At 46.1% G+C, this 20920-nt stretch overlaps 2 protein-coding genes across 4 annotated transcripts; both read right to left on the bottom strand.

Annotated features, from left to right (window-relative positions):
* Nucleotides 1-8596: 8596 nt before the first annotated feature.
* Nucleotides 8597-11476, bottom strand: LOC308130665 (putative E3 ubiquitin-protein ligase DTX3; the record flags this gene model as incomplete). Its single annotated transcript, XM_080497090.1, has 3 exons — nucleotides 8597-9614; nucleotides 10282-10499; nucleotides 11171-11476. 3 exons carry the CDS (start codon nucleotides 11474-11476, stop codon nucleotides 9536-9538), a joined length of 603 nt encoding a protein of 200 aa, XP_080353216.1. The 3' UTR covers nucleotides 8597-9535.
* Nucleotides 11477-13763: 2287 nt separating this feature from the next.
* On the bottom strand, nucleotides 13764-20897 carry dtx3 (deltex E3 ubiquitin ligase 3). Of its 3 annotated transcripts, XM_080497082.1 has the most exons (6): nucleotides 18529-20897; nucleotides 18300-18340; nucleotides 17939-18045; nucleotides 17046-17833; nucleotides 16077-16294; nucleotides 13764-15868 (listed from the first exon to the last, which is right to left on the bottom strand). In XM_080497082.1, exons 4-6 carry the CDS (start codon nucleotides 17817-17819, stop codon nucleotides 15793-15795), a joined length of 1068 nt encoding a protein of 355 aa, XP_080353208.1. In that variant the 5' UTR covers nucleotides 17820-17833; nucleotides 17939-18045; nucleotides 18300-18340; nucleotides 18529-20897; the 3' UTR covers nucleotides 13764-15792. The 3 variants fall into 3 exon arrangements, with proteins under 3 accessions (XP_080353208.1, XP_080353207.1, XP_080353209.1); XM_080497081.1 differs by lacking the exon at nucleotides 17939-18045; XM_080497083.1 differs by lacking the exons at nucleotides 18300-18340; nucleotides 18529-20897 and having other exon boundaries at nucleotides 17939-18272.
* Between the last annotated feature and the right edge of the window lie 23 nt (nucleotides 20898-20920).

Here is a 20920-nt window from a genome sequence, read left to right as displayed (position 1 = left end):
TGCTCCCGCTCAGCCGGGGTGGGGGGGGGGGGGGGGGGTTCTGCAGTCCAGGAATGTTGGGGACAGAGGAATGAAATATCTTCGCTTGATCTCGGGGGTCTTTTAAAAGTCTCATTTCTGAAAGTTCGAAGTGAAAAGTGAGACGCGGACGCCGGAGTGTGAAAGGAAGGAAGGAAGACTTGAGCACAGCGACGACGTTGATCCTCAGTGACAAGGGAGCTGTAGAGTCACTGGGAATACACACACTGGAGGGGTGTTCTCGCATGTACACACACTCAACGGGGGAAGTGAAGCATGGAGCCGATGCAGATTACATAAGAGGCCTCCCTCCGCCGGCCGCCACCAAACCACAAGAAAGTGAAATTAGCTGAGCTGCACTGAAGATCAGCCAAGCAACCGATGGGAAACCGTCGGAGGAGAATATATGGTCTCGCCCCTCTTTCGCAGAGGAAGCAGTTAACAGTTCAGTTGTTCTGGGGGAGAAAAAAAAAAAAAAGAAAAGAAAAAAGTGGCATCTCGTGTGCTGATGTGCATCACTTTCATGATCGGGAGCGTCGTCATGACAACAGCCTTGACAAGTATGAGGAGAAACATGCCCTTAGCTTTTTGACGTGGAAAAGGAAGAGGCAGGCAGAGCGAGCACGCGGCGGTTACAGGAATCCTTTCAAGATACGTCGGTTTTATCTCGCAGTACGGCGCGAACACAACAGCAGGAAGAGACACGCAAGAGATTCAATAAACTAAATATTTATTACTTCCAGACTGTCTTCTCCAACTGTGATCGCTTTTAGAGGAAAGAAAGTAAGAATTCATTATTACTACATTATTATTTTTGGAAACGGTCCAAATCGTGTAAACAGGAGGAAGCGCGATTTTCTGGAAACACTCCAGTTCCGTGAAGATGGCGGCTGTGCTAATGCTAGTAGATAATTCTTCTGCACACGCTCAGTAGATGGAACAGTGTTTCCTCCAGAGCGTCATGACTTTCCGTCCATATTCTCCTGGGACTTAAGTTTTATTTTGATAGTCACCGTAATTACAATCCAACTTGATCCATCCTTAATTTTTATAGCTTATTGTTCTTTGCTGCGTGTGTGTGTGTGTGTGTGTGTGTGTGTGTGTGTGTGTGTGTGTGTGTGTGTGTGTGTGTGTGTGTGTGTGTGTGTGTGTGTGTGTGTGTGTGTGTGTGTGTGTGTGGTTGAAAGCAAAAAGAAAACAAACAACAGCACCCACTAGTGGCCCAACATGAAAACAACTTCATTTTTTGGCATTTCTGATTCATCCCATAGTAAATGGAGACAATTTTCAAAAGAGAAGCTTTTCTGAAACGAAAAACACACAAAAAAAACGACCCGATTTGACTTGAAACAGAGAACGGGGACGGAGCCACATGTGACCCACCAGTTGCCCGACAGATTCTCCCTTTTTCTGGCCAACATGTAAGAAGAACGCCACAATCGTACATTTACATACGTTCAGGAGAGAAACGGGTCCATTCGGGGCGTCGTGATGCTGCAGCGACATCAATATTAATGATGTTTTCATTACACTACGCTTAGCTGCCAGATTAGCTGCCGTCGCCTGTCAGCTTACGGCCATGAATAAATAATGTGATATAACATCCTGTTCGGAACAAAGAGATTGAAATTTACTGGACTCCGCTTTCTCCAGACCCGCTCTGCTTATTAAAGGCGTCTCTCGACGTGAGGTGCTCGCGGCCGCGCCGGGGCTGTATTGTTGGTAACGAGGAAGTCTGAATAAATATTTCAGAGAATAAGGACGGCGGGTATCAGCCTCCCGTTTGATGTGGGTGAGTCTTCTTCCCCGACGTTACTCCAACTTTCCCTCCTCATTATCCAATTAGACCACGTCTTGATGGCCGGCGTGAAATAACCGAGGCTCTGAGTTGTTTATGATTGAACCGTTACCTTTGAACAAGGTGGGGGAAAATGAAGCGCTTTGAGATGAAAGGGAAGTTTCTAATCAATACGGTGTCTCTGCATACAGGGATGCAGTCTGTTACTATGCAACACGTCAGCTCCAAAGACATTCCCGCCGAGGATTTTCATCTGCCATCTGTCTGCACCCTCCCTCCCGAAGGCTGCGTCTTCTTCACTTCTGTTTCTTATTCCTCTTTGACTCACACATTGCTTCTTTTTTGGGTTTTTTTTATACACAGCTGCTCTGGGGGGGGGTGGGGGCAGCTTTGGAAAGTAAATACTCTCTCTCGCTCTCTCTCGCAGTTCTGATCCTTTCTCCCGTGATACAGTCGGCATCAAGGCAGAGGCACATCAGTATGCCGCACAGGCGAGGTTTAAAGGCTCAGCCTCTCCTCCGCCTGTCTGTAATCACCGACACGGCCTCTGATGTTCACAAGAGCCCTTAAGGGAGGGCGAGTCGACGTAGTGTTTAACTAATGTGGTTCCTCCATGTCACTCCCTGGATGGATGGATGGATGGATGGATGGATGGATGGATGGATGGATGGATGGATGGATGGATGAGAGAAACAATCCTGCACCACACCTCGACATTCTTCCTGTATCACCTCTGTAAGACCCCGACATACGAATTCTCCCACCCGGAGGCCTTCATCCTCATCGACGTCAAAAGGCAGAGACCCTCCACCCTCCCAAACCCTCCGCCCTCCCAGACCCTCCACCCTCCGCCCTCCCAAATCCTCCGCCCACCCAGACCCTCCACCCTCCCAGACCCTCCACCCTCCGCCCGCCCAAATCCTCCGCCCTCCCAAACCCTCCACCCTCCCAGACCCTCCGCCCTCCCAAACCCTCCACCTTCCCAAACCCTCCGCCCTCCCTCGCTATACCTCAACACACCCCGTTGAGGGAAATCGGGACCAGAAGAGGAGACAAAGGCAACTCCTCAAACAGCTCCTACCATCTCATGTGATCCGGTGATGCAAGACCTCAAAACAAATTAAAAACAATATGGACAACGCGCCGGTCTGTTGTTCTACAGCCACGACAGAACGTGCACCGATGCTCCACATTCAGAGGTTCCACCATCTTCTCTTTGGCTCCTCTTCAGTTCCGGCATGGACTTTCCCAATGGGGCAACTGTATCTGAGGACTACGATTCTATTCAGAGAGTCAATCTTCCATATCAGACCGTTGTTACCGTCACACCATCGATCTCCATTTCCTCTCGCATTCCAAACAGAATTATTATTCTCCGAGATCCTCTTATAGTTCAGTTTTTTTGTATTTTGTTTGCGCCTCGCCCCGTCTCCATCCTCTCGGCTGGCGTTGCGGTCGCCGCCTGTTCTGTGTCCTGTTGCTCCGCCTCCCCTGGTTTCCCCTGATTGTTGCTTGCTGTGTCTCATTAGCCCCTTGCAGAGCATTTGAACCCTCGGTTCGTCTGTCTGTGTATCTCTGCTTTATTGCTCAGTACACATATTCAAACCGTTTATGTTTCAAGCCTGTCTTGATTTAATCCCAATCATTTTCACTTGGAAATCATAAATACTCTATCTTACATCACAATATATTATAAAAGAGGGTTTTGTTTAGTTTCTTTTAAATCAATATCTACAAATAAAACTAAGTTAATTTTGCCTCAGAATGGAATAATCGACTAAACTGTTTGTACACACGCACTATTCTCAAGAAAATGTGCCGTGCTGTAAATATCATAATCTCTCTCTGACTCACACTTGATTTATGCATCACAGGATGATTTACCGTAGTAGAAATTGCAACTCGCACATCATCCCCAACACTCGCTATAATTATCTGACATGATTAAGCTCTCGGTTTGCTCCTGTGATTCCACGTCCAAACTGCTGAGTGAGCAGATTTGTTGCCGCGAAGTGCAGCTGCTCTATCGGCTGACGGTAAGAAGCTCCCGTTGAGCCCACTCAGAAGACTGACGTCTCCACATCAACAGACAAACAACAACAACAACAACAACAAAAAAGAAAAAAAACGGGGCTGTGTAAAGACGCCTCCTTCGTCCCAGAACGACGACTCCGCACACATATTTTAAACTCCGCAGGTCTTAAATGTGGGAGACGTGCCGGTGCAGCCGGATCCTTCCAGGGACGAGAATCTAGGTCTGTCCACGGTTAGAGACAAACTGTCCCGTCGCTCGCTGGCAGATGAAACCTTTGTCTCTGCCAACGAGTGGAATCAAGTGAGCAAGACCACACTTTGGCACGACCATGTAGAAATATACAAGTTTTGTTTTGGGGTTTTTTCTTGAGCAACTCCATCATCCAGCTTGTGCCCACGACTGATCCGGAGCTTCTTCTTCTTCCTCTTCTTCTTCTTCTTCTTCTTCTTCTTCTTCTTACAATCTGGTAAGTCTGTGAAAAACAACGTGAAGCACTCATTTCCTAAATCCTAACGTAAATGCATGAAGTGAAATCTCCTCGCTGCAGATTCTTAGGCCCAAATCACAACCCGTCCTTTCAATTCATTTGAAACTTTCCTCTGTGTCAACGCTGCAGCAGACGAGCCTATTAGTGACAGAGTGTCTCTGGATAACTTCATTTTCCACCTGTGGACGATTGACGTCTTCGGTGTTTTTTTTTAACAAGGAGGAAATTCTTCCAGCTTCTTTTTGCTGCAAACGCAACAGAAGCTCTAAACGGCAGTTGAAAGGAAGAAGAAGACAAAAAAAAAAAGAGGCCTTGGTAAAGATTTGTGCTTGTAAAATGACAGAAAGGCCATGCCGGTTGTCATGACAGCCAGACTGAGCTGCTTTCATACGAAGCAGCCTGATATTGGACGTCCAAGGCCGAGTCCCCAGACGGGGAGCGGCACCGAGGGACGTCTTCTTCCTTTCATCAACGACGTCCTGAAACGCTCGGCCGTTTGCAGATTTCCTCTCGAGCTCTTTTGTCCAATATTTTCATTTTTGTTACGCGCACTCCAATTTCACGCCGACGAGACCACAAATCTGGGAGATAAACATGATAAACAACTGATAAGAGCGCCGCACCCGCAGGAGCTGTTTGCCAGACACAGTTTAATTTACTGTCTCCGAGGACAAACGCATGTGGCTGTTACGGGCAAATTGATGTGTGCTTGTGTGTGTGTGTGTGTGTGTGTGTGTGTGTGTGTGTGTGTGTGTGTGTGTGTGTGTGTGTGTGTGTGTGTGTGTGTGTGTGTGTGTGTGTGTGTGTGTGTGTGTGTGTGTGTGTGTGTGTGTGTGTGTGTGTGTGTGTGTGGTTTTGTTTGTTTGTCTCTCCATTTGTGTGCATATTAGACCAGCGGGTACACAGATTTGTATGTACATATCAGCGTGTGCTCAGAGATTTGTGGGTGTGTGATCACGTTTTTACGTGCGTGGTGAAAAATTTTGCCAGTGTGTTATGCGTTGTAGTGTGTGTGTGTGTGTATACGCAGATAAAGGGGGACAGACGTGTTTACAGCTCCACGCAGGAACACAACATCCGTTGTGTACGATTTGCATTGTACATATGTCAGCACACACACACGTACATATGTACAAATATGTGCGTGCACGAATTCAAGAAGACACAAATCAAGACACAGACGAGTCTCCATTGATTTTTCTTTTCTTTTCTTTTTTTTGCCACTATAATATCCCACATCAGTGACAGAGCCGATTTCCTCACATCGCGCAGAAACTCGGCGGTTGCTAATGAAGAACAGCTTGAGCCGAGCTTTCAATCTGTGGCGCTGACAAAGCCTGGCCAAAGAACCCCGGTAGATGCCAGCTCGGCTGTTGTGTCCTGTCAGTGGAGTAAGTCAGTAAATCTGTCAGCATTGCTAAGAAAAGCAGAGGGTCTGTTCTGCTCAATCGGGCAGACAAAAAGCCGCGTAACCCAGGCGATGAATCAGAGCACAGGATGAGAGAAAGTGCCTGCACACACACACACACACATACACGTATGCATTGACTCGTGCATGTCTATACATACTGTACACACACATGCAGTCAAGGGCACACAGACAAAAGCCACAGAGGCACAAGCACCCACACACCCACCTTCACTTTGCTGCTCTAAAGCAAACAGCCCCAGGCAGTGAGAATGAGCATGTCAGCGGCGTGGGCTGACATTCTGTCACACAAAGAGTGTGTGCACACACACACACACATACACCGGAGCCTCCTCCTGTCCCTTTACCACACACACACACACACAGTCTACATACATACATGCACACACATCCTCAAATCTCACTGTTTATTATTATTATTCCTAAAAGAAAAATTTCAAATTCACTGCATGGAGATCAAATTCGTCTTTGGCTTTATGGGGAGGAAACTGGGTGGAGGTGTAAAAATATACCTTCAAAGGGATGCAAACTAGGTTACGTCTGGAGGAGCTGGTCCTCATTACTGTGTCTGTGTGTGTGTGTGTGAGAGAGAGAGAGAGAGAGAGAGAGAGAGAGAGAGAGAGAGAGAGAGAGAGAGAGAGAGAGAGAGAGGAGTTGCACACCCAAGCACAGGTATGTTCTGTGACGGAGTGACTTTTGCACCAGAAGATGAGAGGATGAATGGATGAGTGGGCAGGCAGGCTGCTGATGTGCCAAGCCACCCCCCCCCATCCCCCCCTCCCCAGCCCCCCAACCCACCCTCCCACCCTCCCAAACAGCCAGAGACACTCTAATTAAGGAGCACAGTGGGGAGAGAGGACAGGAAACAACAGCTCCGCATTGTCACATAATGATTTTCTTATCATCTGGAGTACAGGAAACGCTACCACGTCTCCAGTCTGATGGGCGCTGGCGTCTCAGAACCCCCCCCCCCCCCCCCCCTCTTCTCCCACCCCCCCGAGCAGAGCCGTCTAGTCACACACCCCCAGAAACATGAAATCAACAAGGTCTCCCCTGCTATTCTCGGTGGCGGGAAATATTCACGACAGTGTGAAGCAGCATTTCATGGAAATGGAAGAAAGCAGCCGCATCAATTTTAATACGCCGAGACCTTATTTCCACTCCAGGGTCATCAATCTGTTTTATGGGGAGGCTTGTCACTGACCATTCACCGAGATGCATGTATAATCCACCCACTATATCACTCTGCATAATCATTAATGCATATTTATAGCCCCTGGGGGGGGGGGAAGGGGATGCCTTTCTATAATTCTTTGCCCATATTCCCTGATGTCCAGATGGAGCAGATGGACTGACAGGGAAGAGAAATACCTGCAGAGCAGAGCAGAAAATCATTAATTTTTAATATGAAATGTGAGCCGAAACCTTATTTTTGAGTTGAAAGCACAGACAGTAACCAGGAGTCCATGTCTGTGTATTATTCAAATTTAATTGCAAATTTCACTTGGATTCAAATAAAAAATAAAAAAATAAAAAAAACTTTAGAAATACTGTTGAAAGCATCTCCTCTGATGTGAACAATCCCGTCAGATACACATGGAATATTTCATGTCGAAATGTAGGTTACATCCACTGGGCTGGATTTAGTTTTAAGGCAGACGTGGTGTATTTTCCTCCCGGTGCAGCAGCAGGTGTATCCGCATGTCGCTTTGATCCCGTCTTAATTCACACAGTCTTTATCTTCTGGAACGTTGTCGTGCGCTGCAACAGTTGCGACGGCGGCAAAGCCATTAAAGCGTTCCATCACGTGACAGGACGTGCAAACGTGTAACGGGCGAGGATTATCGTGGTTATAAAGGCACAGACAAACAGATGAACAGATGAATCACAGGGGCAAAAAAAACAAAAAACAAATCCATGGAGGCAGAGAAGCACACGCCGGGTGCAGACAATCGTTTTGTTACCAGATCAGGCCACTCATACGGAGCATCACTCTGACCCAATGAGGAACTTTTAGTTTCCTCGTCGTCGTACCTGCAGGAACCTACTTTTTAAACCCCGGAACTCTGAATCCCGTAAACTGCTTCCCTCTTTGGGCCTTTTTAAAGTTAAAATTCTTCATACAGGGCTTTGCTGTGTGGTCTAGGTGACTGTTGTTGTTTTTTTTTATTAACTCCTTTGTTTATATTTCTATTCTCATGACGGTAATGTCTCCTGGTGGGGAGGATTTGTTTTTTTCCCTCTCCTGCACAGTTTGCTTTCATATTCTTGTAAATATTTAGTACATTCTTATTCTGGACAATAAATACATAAATATCATCAGCAAACTCTGAGTATGTGGAAGTGAACTGCTTTTCTTTCCACTGTCCTTCTTCCTCGTCTATTTCCTTGATAGAGGAGTTGTTGTGATCCCCGTGTTCCATTTCAATGTGAACCTACTGGTTCTACTACCTCCTGTTGTATAATGTTCTCTGACTCGCCTCGTATCGTTGTTACCTGGGACATTTTTATTTACATCAGCCTGTTGAAGGACAACAGGTGGACATTAGCCTGTGGCTATAATCTGACATATTTACATGTGTTGTATGTTCCCTATTTAAATAAATATATGAAATGAAATCGCCGATAATCGCAAATGTTTTGCCAATACGGCTTTTCCTCTCAGGCTGGCTTTGACCCTGAGGTGACCTTCAGGCCGGCCAGTCGCCCCGGCGGAGCAAACAAGTTGAAAGCAGGCAGAGATACGACTTTGTTGAAAAGAAATGCTTTTATTTTGGGAAATTTCACATAAATAAAGCTGAAGGAATTGTCCTCATTTTGCATCTGAAAGCCTTAAAAAGAACAAGTAGAACAAAAAAAAAGTAAACTCTTCTCCAGTAGTTTCAACTTCCCTGCAATCTTCTTCTTCTTCTGGGTTGAGGCACTTTGCAACTATAAAGTTGTATTACCGCCATCTGCTGGTTCTATTATCTGCATAGTGTCCTGCAGCGCTCCACGTCCCTGATGACTGTTTCCCTCCCTCTCTTACCAGTAGCTTTTTCATCCCTGATGACTGTTTCTCTTCTTCATCATTTGACATCCATGAAGTTGCACTAGCGCCATCTGCTGGTTCCAGCTCGTCCATACCATTCTCAGGGCTCCACACTCATGGTGTGTGTGTGTGTGTGTGTGTGTGTGTGTGTGCGTGTGTGTGTGTGTGTGTGCGTGTGCGCGTCCGGGAAAATGTGCAAACTCCAGCAATAAAGACAGCTTGTAACTGAGCCCTGTTGAGGCGTCACCATTGGTTTATCTTTTAACACTTCGCTAAACTCATGACCTATATTCATTTATTAATATGTTTTAAAGTGATGGCTCTGATTTCTCAGCTGCAATTCCAATTAAGTCACTCTCCATCATCCATTTGCCATCGATTGTGTTTATTTTGACATTTACCTGCAGTAGAGGCTATCTCAGTTATTCTAAAAATAAATAAGAAATATCGGTAAGAAATTTTAAAAAAATTACTATAATGAACTGATTCGTCATCATCAGTCCCCTCATTTGGTTTTTCTTGGATAATGACTCTGTTTTGCATAGTCGGCCAAAAGCTGAGAAAGATATTTTGGGCGGGGAAAAAACAAAACAAGACAAAACAACAATCCTACAGCGTCGATGATTGTCCCTGCAACACAACTGCAAAGAGTGCGGCCTGGAAACTAAGGGCCGCAGTTAAAATACACAGTATTAACTTTATTTGAGGCAGCGTCTTCAGCCGTCAGTCGTCCTCCGTCAGTTGTCCTCCGTCACCCCTTTGGCCCGGAGCTCCTCTCGAACCCTCGACAGGTAGTCTGGGTCTGGATATCCGAAACTGGGACAGGAAAACAGACCAGCAGGGACGTGATGGATGAAGTGAAAAGAAAACGCCGCTCTCTCTCAGTGGCTCAGTTACTTTTTGTAAAAATTAACCTCCAAAATCAACTTGGAAAATGACGATTAGGTTCAATTTACTTATATAAAATAGGAACACATACAAGCTTCCTGGTGGGTGTTAAACAGAGCAAAGCAATCGTTTCATGGGGAGTCCCGAAGTGTAGCATGCAGCCCCCCCTGGTGGTCGGCAGAGGAATTGCCAATTATGTGATTGAGTTTAGTATGACTATAACAAACTCACATTACAAAACTGATTTTACAGAGTAGCGTTTCCTAAACCGTGCTGATTTGCTTAAATGTAATTTCTCGAATGTGCATGTTTGATTCTTTAAAACTTTACATCAACGGCGTTAAATGTTAAAAGACATGCAAGTACATTTTGTTGTTGTTACGAAATGCACAATTATTACACACTTTATCTCCATCAGTTCAGAGTGAATAATGATCATTTTAGTAGTTGAATCTGATTTCAGGAGGGATGATTTGATGGTTTTAGGTTTGTTTATTTATACTTCTTTTAAAAATGGGAGTTCCAATGTAATTAAAACAAGACAGTCAATATGACGACAGATTAAGACAGACCAAATGGTGGATGAGGCACCTACTTCTGCGGCCCCCCGTTGGTGAAGGTCTTGTGGTGGATGTCGTTCCAGGTGATGACGTTCTGGAGGCCTGTGGTGACGGACTGCCCCACGGTGAAGATGAGCTTCCGGTCGAAGGCCTTCCTCAGCAGCTTCAGGATCTTCTCTCCCTCCTCGTTGGCCGGCAGGAAGGCAATGCGCGTGGTGCCGCTGTACCTCACCCCGGGGTGAGGGTGGTGAGGCTGGTGGGTGGCAAACGGGCAACAGTTAGCTGGTGTCAAATTATACACCTCACATCCACAGTGATATAACAGATATTCTACACCTGCTAAATCGTTATAAGACCAGCTTAAACCTAAAAGATGTGTTAAATATCAGGATTTCTGATGAAACTTTTGAGCCATCTTCGATACCACTTTATCCAGTTGAGGGTGCTGGAGTCCATCCCCGCTGAACTACGGGCGTTAAAGTTCACCCCCTGGACAGGTCACCAGTCCATCACGGGACAAACGGACAGACACGGACACCCGGGGGACGATTTAGAATCACCAAATAACCGATGCAAACTACACAAGAAACGCCAAGAGATTTGAACCCACGACCTTTTTTTGTTTTGACACAATTCTTTTTCTTTTTTTTAAACTGCAGACTGCAAAACAATCTGTAGAAAACTGAAGAATATAGCTCTATAGAACAAAATCGATAGATAGATAGATAGATAGATAGATAGATAGATAGATAGATAGATAGATAGATAGATAGATAGATAGATAGATAGATAGATAGATAGATAGATAGATAGATAGATAGATAGATAGATAGATAGAGTGAGCGCGCGCCATCTGGTGGACACGCGCGGCTCAGCAGTATGACTCAGCTGTCACGTGACGTCACGAGGGTCCGCGTCTCTCACCCCCTGAATCCCGGACGGGAAGCTGTAGCGGATGGCGATGCTGCCGTGTGGCTCGAAGCCCGGCAGGCTCTTCCCCATGCGGGCCTCGGTCATGGTTCCCTCCGGCTGGGTGCCCGTGTGCAGCCCGTGGTAGGTGTTGCAGAGCGGGCAGGCGGGCTTCACGCGGAACGCCGAGTCCAGGCAGCCGGAGCAGAAGGAGTGACGGCACCGGAGGGTCCGCTTGTCCCGGATGACGTCCAGACACACGGCGCAGAGCTCCGGGCCGGCGGCCTGGGGCTCCGGCTGTGTGTCCGCACTTTCCTCCATTGTTGTGATGAGTGTGTGTGTGTTTCCGCGTGAGGACGTGATGTCAGAATGAGGAAAGACGATCCTCATCCATGTGAGAGGAAGTTCAGCTTGACGCCCTTCTTCTTCTCCCGCAGCCTCTTGAGCTCATCTTTAAATTTCTCATTAAGTTTTCCGAGTTACTTTATTGACGGAGCTCCAACCGTGGAATCTAAAACACGACGACACGATAAAGAAACATTTCACTTCCACTCCCAAAAAAATACCAAAAAGCCAACTTTTTATCTATTTACAGCTACTAAATATAAATCTACGGTGGCCCAGAAGGGCCCACAGTAAAAAGTCAACACAACAGCGTCGTGCCGCTGGCCCTTCCAGGCCACCGTATAAAGCAACATTTTTCTTCAAATTTTCCATCGTAACTGTTCTTTATTAATTTAAAATCCAGAGTAAATATTACCTGGCTGACCTGTAACACCTTCCTTCAGTTTCTCAAGTTCAACTCAATATTATTTGTGCAGCATCAAATATCTCAAGGTACTTTTACAGTGAAAACCGCAACTTTCTTCAACACTGCAAAAGTATTTGTTATATCACGCAGTTGAAATAAATTGAAATAATCCATTACTTTTGATCATTGGCAATTATAAAAGTGAGTTTTCCCCATTGACTAAGGTAAATGTTTAGTGTCAATCTGGTTACAAACCCAGTGTGTCTTCTTTTTTAGTGAAGCAATAGAGACGAAATTAGAAAAACAAACCGTCAATAGCTGGCCGGTCCATTGTGGCTGCAAAACGTGACAAAACAAACATGACAATGCAGATTGTCTTAAGTTTCTGACCTCATCTTTTATTTATTTTTTTTAGGGACTGAGCACGAAACACCAGGCCTCCTAACTAAAACTGACTTTTTGTATGTTCTGACTTTCCAATATTTTTTTCAACATAAAAGTCCTTGTTTATTAAAATGGCCTAAAAAAAAAAAAAATCTTAGAAATTGATGTTACATTTAGGCTAGGCTCAAGGCAAGATGGCTTTCGGAATACAAGACCTTGTTTATCGAAAATTACACCAAAAACTGATATTTAGTGATTAGCTAGATTATAGTGTAGCTGGCTTTCAAAATTAAAAAAAAACCCAACATCCTTCACAATAAGTACTTTTTTTGTCAAAACCTTCAAAATTGTTATTTTATCAAACGTTAAATGGGCCAGAGCCCATGATTGGAGTCCAACGTCCAGATCAAGGCTGTTTGCAGCTTTAATGTGTGTTTTTCTTACCTTTAGAGCAGCGGCGTCAAACATCTGGCGAGCGAGATGAAACTTTCCAGCTGGGAGGAATTATGACCAACTGCAATGCATACATCTGACCACCGGGGGCGCACACGGGTAAACCTCATTTTCTTTAGTTTATTTTAACACTTAAAAGTGGTGAATCAGTTCATAAGATGTATAAATGTGTCTACAACATAGAGAATTTCTTAATTTTGACAATTTATTCTGTCCATGATATGACCTAGCTTACAATATTTTTTGGGTTGCGAAATGCGAAACGTGGCGAAATGTTTTATCCCCGAAGATGTAAATAGCGTATTGAAGATCCACTGTGACCTGTAAGTTGCAAAGCACACTTTGAACTCAGGCATGATATTCTTGAAATCGCAGTTCTTTTATAAAAATTTCCGGTTTGCCATGTGTTGTCAAAGAATCGTCCGATAAATGTGAACTTCTTAATGATATAGCAACACTTTGTTGCACTAAAACCAAGACAGAGATTTTGGACTCTGATTGTTATGATGTAATTGTTTACTGGTCCACTTGTTGTCATATTGTACTTAATGTGGCCCCTGAAGCCAAATGAGCGCGTGTCCACTGACCTCAACAGCTTAAATAAGAGGTTCGACAAGGAGGATGAGCTGAAGGTGACATAGAAAAAAGAAAAAACAAACAAACGGCTCCTGACCTTTGTTTGTTTGACACACACGGCCTCCTTCTTAGCATCTGTGAGAGCAGCTTTGCAAAACGCTGTTTTCTCAATCACACGTCCTCGAGGGGCGAGTCCTGAATACAAATCAAACCTTTGGACGTCACAAAGTCTGTGAAAAGATCAGAGGCCTGTCGTCCTTCTAAACCTGCGATCAGATGATCATGAAACACAGTCTTTGTGCGCTTTGAAGTGTATTTCCTAGCAATTTTTTTTTTTTTTTTTTTGCACCGAGACGACCACCCGTCCCGAAAACTGAAATTCCCGTCCCAACGAGTCGTCAGTCGACGACGGAGCTCCGGGTTTATTGAACATCCGACACAAACCAAAACATAACCTTTTATTCAAGTATTAAAATGTAAAGCACATTATTCTGAATATCAACAAAGTACCAATCAACACAATTAGAAAAAAAAAACAAAGAACAAAACAAACCAAAAAAAAACAAAACCCCCCCCCAAAGTTTCCCTTCAATAAACAATCAGTTTTGTAGTGTGTGAGATCTGTCCTCCCTCCCGCCCTCCTGGCTCCTCCTCAGCCACGTAATGCATAGAAATGTTTCCACAGTAGCTTTAAGTAAACTACAATCCTGTGTCCCCAAAGGAAAAAGAAAACTATTCGCTTGGTCCCTTAACTGAAATACGAAAGAGGATGGATATTTTACGGAAGTGCTGCGTGGATGGATTTAAGTCAAATCATTCGTAAATGCGTCGAGCAAAGCACTTTCACACACACACACACACACACACACAGATTTTCCCAGTTGGGTGGGGTTATTTTCAGCGTCTGGACGACAAGTTATGAAGAAGAGACATAATTAGTTTACATGTTTTCCCGTAGCTTTTGTACAAAAAGCCAGATAGTACAGCTACAAAGATATAATGCTGATTAGCTGTTAAATAACACTAAAATACGCCCAGACTGCTCAACATTCATCAGAAACGTCATGCTCGATTTTTTTTAAATTAATGAATTCATTTTTTATCAAAAGTGAATACAAGAAAGGCACGACAAAATGAGATCGATATCCCACCCTAAATTATATCAATTGTTCACACAATATTTTCTTTTGCTGTTTTGTTTTGTTATTTTTATTCTCTCTCCGTTTAACTTTGATTCAAACAAATTTTACAGTATTTTTACCTCATTTGAAATGAGACGATCTGCAGGCCAATCTCCCGGGTTTGACAGGGACGGACGGCATAGATTAGATTTAAAGAGCTTTTGTGCCTTTTAGTTTGGTTGGAGTGGTCTATGTGCCCTTCAGTTTTTGTTGATTTTTTTTTTTTTTTTTTTTTGACATCGTCATAAATCTGGTTTTATCAGAGAAGCGTATTCCTATCAACTGAGGTAATGGGCTTGGACGCCTGGGAGACATCTTCAAATAACAGGAGTGACCGAAAACCCAGTGGGAGGTCCGAAAGCAATGAGCGCAATGAGACATCGTTCAACATTCTTCTTATCCAGGTAAAAAAAAAAAAAAAAACGGGGTAAGAGAGGGTGAAGATCACACACAAACGAAGAGTTCTTGACATCAACAAGCCGGCGGCTGCGCAAACCTGTTCACCCCGAGCGGAGATCCCTTCACTCGTACTCCACTGGGGGGAATAAAACAAAAATTAATAAAATAAACTTACTCCCTCACCAAAGTGCCTGTGAGTGCTTTAGATTGCAATAATTCCAGGAAAAAAAATGCGTTCCGTTTTCCAGGCGCGGTGCCGTTCTGCCGCCCGAACCAAGCAACCGTCCTCGGAACTATTCATTGGTGACAATCAAAAGAAGAGTTCTGGGGAGGGGGTGGGGGACAAACCGAGGACGTGTGCTTGTGAGGAACGAAAGTAGCCACCGAAGCAGAAATAAACATTAATATAACATAAAGTCTCCTAAGAACACAGAACTTAAGATTGCCTAAATAATACAGAAGTACCACGACTTCCACGATGCTCTTAAGTAAACTTGCATCGGGCCTCAGTCCTATTGCCAGCAGTGACAGGGAGGGGGACTGTAGTACTTACGAGAATGCACTGCACTCAAAAAAATTAAGTATTTTCTTCCACGTGTAGTGCTGGGATAAGCCGAACTCTGTTGGAAAAAAGCAAATAAATAAAAAAAGAAAATGAAAAAAAATGAAGGAACGGAGGAAGGACCAGTGGAGCGATATGGGCTCTTGCTGCAGCGTCGACAAGCCCGTCTTTGCCGAGGTCTTTTTGTCCTTTGAGCCGTCCTCCGAGGGTGTCGGGCCGTCTCGGAGCTCCGCTCGGAGCCGAGTCGTGTCCGCGTCCGCCGCGAGGGGGGGGGGGGACGCTCGGGGAAGTCCTGCAAAGTCCTGGAAGAGTCTGCCCCCGCGTGGCGCCGTCAGTCTGCCGTGATGCCTTTCTCTCGGAGCTCCTCCGTCACTCGCACCAGGTAAGTGGGGTCAGGGTAGCCGAAGCTAAGAAGGAAGGTTGGGTGGTGGTAGGGGAAAAAAGAAAAGAAAAAAAAGCCATTAGCGCACATGTTGGAGGCAGAAACGCGTCGCCAAGGACATCAAGCGATAACATTTAGCCGCCGGGAAGACGGATTAGATCTGTCAGTCTCTCTCTCTCTCTCTCTCTTGCTACGTCTATCACGACCTCCGATCTGAACGAGCGGCGACGTACCAGCGGGGCCCGCCCCATATTGAGGTCTTGTGGTGAATGTCATTCCAGGTGATGACGTTTTGCATGCCCGTAGTCATGGAGGTACCGATGGTGAAGATAAGGCGCTGTTCGAAGGCCCGGCGCAGCAGCCCCAGCACGCGGTTCCCCTCGGGGCTGTCGGGGAGGTAGGCCACGCGGTCTGTCCCTGGGTACCGGACGCCCGGGTTGGGGTGTTCCGGCTGTTGGCGACGTGACAGCGTGAGTAGAAATGAATTGACATTTAATGCGACATGAAGCGGCCAACGTCTGTCCTTCGTCGCTGCGGTCGATCCCCAGTGTGAAAGAAACGACCACGTAAATGTGGGAGGAGGTGCTTTTTTTCCCCCTGTGACTTGCAAACCACATGTTGCTTAATTTCACTCTAAAGGGTCTTTTTTTTTTTTTTTTTAGGTCAGAGGAAACTGAACTCTATAACATGTGTTTAAATTGTGTTTAGGGAAGTATTGGGCTCCTCAAGTCTGAAAAGGAAAAACTACTCTTATTGTAATCTGGTGGCGTTTTAGATCAGGTTAAACAGAAACACTACAACGTCTATTACTTTCCACTTTTTGAACAAAATATATTCTTTGTCTCTAAAATACATTTTGCATGCTGTGTTGTTCCATTTTCAGATTAAAAGGTTATATTTATGGAAAACAGTCCATTGATAAGCAGTGAGAGAACAGATTTCTTCCTAAAAGGCATCAATACATCACTTTTTACAGTGGAATGTTTATCGACCAACTAGATTCTTCATGATTGTAATGCAATAGCAGGTATTCAGCAAATATCAGTCTATTGTGTGACTTCAATGTCACCGTTTGAGTTAAAAGTTAAAGTGTACCAGGTATTACAGTAGGGGGGGGGGGGGGGGGGGGGGATATAAAAATAAAGTAACTTAATATGAGCTGATTGAAAGTGCTGTTGGAGTGTCGGTCCTGTGCGACGCACCGCTTGTAGGCCCGGCGGGAAGCTGTAGATGATGCAGATGCACCCGGACCCTTCGTGCCCGGGGAGCTCCAGGTCGGGGTCCCTCTCGACGATCATTGACCCGTTGGCCGGCTGGTTCCCGATCAGCTGTCCGTACACCAGCCGACACACCGGACACGCCTTCTTCACCTTGAAGGCCTGGTCCAGGCAGCAGCGGCAGAACGAGTGGCCGCACCGCTCCAAGGTGGTCCTCTCCACCACCTCCCCCATGCAGATGGAGCACGTGCCGTTGTCCTCGGCCTCGCCGCGCGACGCCACGCCGGCGTCCAGGTCCTTCCTGTAGGCCGTGCCGTGCAGCACGGCGCACGCCTCCTCGTCGGCCGGCTTCCTGAACCTCTGCTGCTGCCTCTGGGAGCGCCGGGGCTGCGGCGGCGGCGGCGGCTGAAGCAGGCTCCCCTCCCCGTTGGGCTCCAGGACCCCCACGCAGGGCAGCAGGGCCCTCTTCCTCTTGGAGGATCCCCCCTCCTGTTTGCTCATTTCTTTGCGGGCACAGCGGCATAGGTCTATGAAGGCTCTCCGTGTCTCGCTGGAGATGGCGCCGTCCGTCACGCCGGCCACCGGCTGGAGCCGCACGGCGCAGCAGCCGCCCCGCTCCCCCCGCCTAATGATGCCGGCGCTCATCCCCTGCTTGTGCTGGAAGTCGACGAGCCAGGGCCGCCCGGCGGCGGCCAGGTAATCCCACACCGCCTGCGAAACCAGCACCTCATCGCTGCCCTGGCCAGCGCACACACTCATCTCATCAGACGAAACTGCAGAGAAAGAACACTCCAGTCAAAACAAACAAAACAAAACAAAAAAACAAACATCATTTGCACTTGAAAGTGTGTGTTTGAACCCAGTTTGAGAAGTTGCACCTTTGAGGCGATGCACTCCAGATGCATTATGGGGGAGTGACGCGTCTTTACCTCAGACATGGCTACAAGAGTGTTTTTGTCTCTTGCTGCTGGCTTTACTTTCTCCTCTCAACACACAAATAGAAGAAAGGGAGAGAAGCAGCGTGACACGCGGGTTTATTTCTGTTCGCAGGTGGCGCGTCGGAGCGGGACGACGGAGGGTCTCCGATTTGCGTCAAAAGCAATAAACAACAAGAAGCGGCGGATCAGCTGTTCGCGGATTCACACTGTAAACAAAGGGAGGCGACGACAGGGACACTTGACAGGCACATGCACACGACGAGGGGGGGTGGGGGGGGGGGGGGGGTGAGAACACTTTTACCTTGTGATCCCATAAATTCCTTCAATCGCGAAAAGAGAGTCCTGTTGAGCAGAAAGGGAGAGAAAAAGCGGTGAAGCGCCGGAGCGACTGTTTCCAACAGGCGCTGCGCGCAACCATCTATCCACACGCGCGCGCACGATCCAATCGCACACATTTAGCGTCGTCATTTCAAAACAATCTCACACAGATCCGTGTGTGTGTGTGTGTCCCTCCCTCCTCCATGGCTCACCCTTTGCCGTAGCTCGTCGCCGCCTGTCAGGGGAGGATTGTGGCCGGGATTAACGCGCACCGAGCTCCATCGGAGGGAGGCCTCGTGCCTCTGACGTGCTGCTGCAGTTTATCGGCGGATAATTACTCTTTTGTAGTCAAGACATGACTCTCGAACGTCTCCCCCGGCTCGCGTCTCGGCAGGATTCCTGCAGCCCTTCCGCTGGCCCAGGGAAACGCCATCCGAGAGGCGTCCGAGCCTCCCAGCGCCTCGTCTGCGTGCGCGCGCCTCCCCGGTTTTGACGTCCTTGGGCGCACCGCGGAGTAAACAGGAGTTCCTCCTTCTCTCTCTCTCTCCGCCTCGCAGCGCCTTAGCTTGTGAGGCTGCTGCTCCTGCTGCTGCTGCGGCTCTTCCTCCTCATGCCGGACTCCTCTTCTTCCTCCTCCTCGTCCGCGAGCCGCGTCCTCTGCGCCTCCTCCTCCTCCGCCTGCTCCGGAGCGAACATCCCCGTTAACGGGGAGAGAGAGAGAGAGAGAATAGAGAGAGAGAGATAATGTGACCAGGAAGTTCGTCACCGAGCTTGGCAGGGATCGGCTGACAAATGGTGGTTTGTGCTTTTTATAAAGCCTCTGTGAATCATACTCCGGTCGTGATGATGATGATGACGAAGATGATGATGATGATGAAGAAGATGATCAACACACGCTAAGTGCACACAAGAGTCCAGCCTACACTCCGTCCAGGGAATACCCACTGTGTGTGTCAGTGTTTCACACCACACACTCATTCTATGTACTGTCACTGGTGTAATGTGCTATTTTAATACATGATCCATCTATCTATCTATCTATCTATCTATCTATCTATCAACTATTGTAGTATTAAAAAGTGGCTGAAATGAGAAATGTTTAAGTTAAGCACTCATCTGTAATGCAAAAAAAAAAGATTTTCAAATCTATCCATCTATCTGACAGCCACCGACCTACATGAAAAAAGGGTGGGAAAAAAAACACGCAATGCTACTTCAAAAATAACAACAATGGTTAAAACAGGTAAACAATGCTGACAAAGTAGGGTGAAACCGCATAAAACATAAATCCTTAAGATACAGTTTCCATACAAATGTCAAACCAATACGTGTGTAAAGTTATAAGCTGTGTTATAGCCTCATTTTAAAGGAAAGCCATGCTTTGCTTCTCCAGTTGAATTTGTTTTGGTGGAAAGTGGCAAAAACTGCTCCGACTGTCCACATGTTATCCACTGGAATCAGATCATATTTTATGTATTTTATTGTTCAGTACATCTGATGATATAGTCCATCCAATTATCACTTTCCCCGATTTCAAGATAAACTGCATCTTAACAATCTAAAGAACCTCAATCAAACCATCAGTCATTCATTGACTGATTGACAAAGAACCAAATCATTCAAATGATTTAATTCATAAATAAAAGAGGCCATGACCGTCATGAATCTGCACTGGTTTGCTGAGCCACTTTACAGAAACAATGTCCCGTTATGAATATAGGCTGGTGGATTTCACATGATGCTTGTGTTTGTGTGTGACTTCACTGTTTTCACCCAATGAAAAAAAATGGATATATTGACTGGACTCGTGAGCAAAACCACTGGTAGTTGACTGTGAAATGTTCAGCATTGATACAAGCGGCCCTCTTTAGGCTTTAGTTTGGTCTTTGTGCAATAAAACTGATCACTTGGTCAAAACATTCTCAGATGCACGGCTGCAAACCTGATTTCCAACTGACTTTATTAACTGTTACAAAGGACATTTTCTTTTGTTTCCTTTGGCCTCTGGCCTGTTTAATGATGATGATGTTTTCTTTAATATTATATTCATATATATGTATATATATACAGACTAGCAGTGGGGCGATTCAGTGGAATCTCTGAGACTGTACTGCGGCGAAGCAAAGAGGCAAACGCAGATTCTTCTCTAACGTTTAAGAGAAAACACACGAAGGATTTCACTGAAATCACGTTCTAATCGCTTTCCTCTTCTGTTTTGGTCAGATTAAGGATTTTTCTGACATGACAAACGACCTCGGGCAGAGATTTGGACCAACTCGTTTGAGCAGATTATGCAAACAACGTGATGTCCTCCGTCCCGGGGGGGGGGGGGTCGACGGTTTGTCACAGGAAGTCAGACAGTCACACCGGCATTCTACTGTCGCCACTCGACCCGACATGCATGTCTATGAACTGCCTGAGGAAGCGGGAGTGTGAGGACGGAAGGAAATAATACAACGTTCAATATTAACCACTTGGAGGAAACGCTCCATTAATAAAGGCCACATTATGTGATTGTCTGTGTGATATGATAGTAAATTAAGCTCTCCTGTCTGAGCCGAGTATGTAGTGAGCTATTGTATTACTGGGAATGTAACAGGAAGG

Source organism: Blennius ocellaris (assembly GCF_963422515.1).
Source record: "Blennius ocellaris genome assembly, chromosome: 5".
In the NCBI taxonomy this organism is placed as follows: Eukaryota; Metazoa; Chordata; class Actinopteri; order Blenniiformes; family Blenniidae; genus Blennius; species Blennius ocellaris.
This window is presented reverse-complemented; position numbering and strand designations above follow the sequence as displayed.

Excerpts from the sequence above, each read along its gene's own strand:
- dtx3 (XM_080497081.1), bottom strand. Across the intron at positions 16,295-17,045 it reads TCCCGCCGGGCCTACAAGCG|CCGGAACACCCCAACCCGGG; the intron begins GTGCGTCGCACA and ends CGTCGCCAACAG. Across the intron at positions 15,869-16,076 it reads ATATGGGGCGGGCCCCGCTG|CTTCGGCTACCCTGACCCCA; the intron begins GTACGTCGCCGC and ends CTTCCTTCTTAG.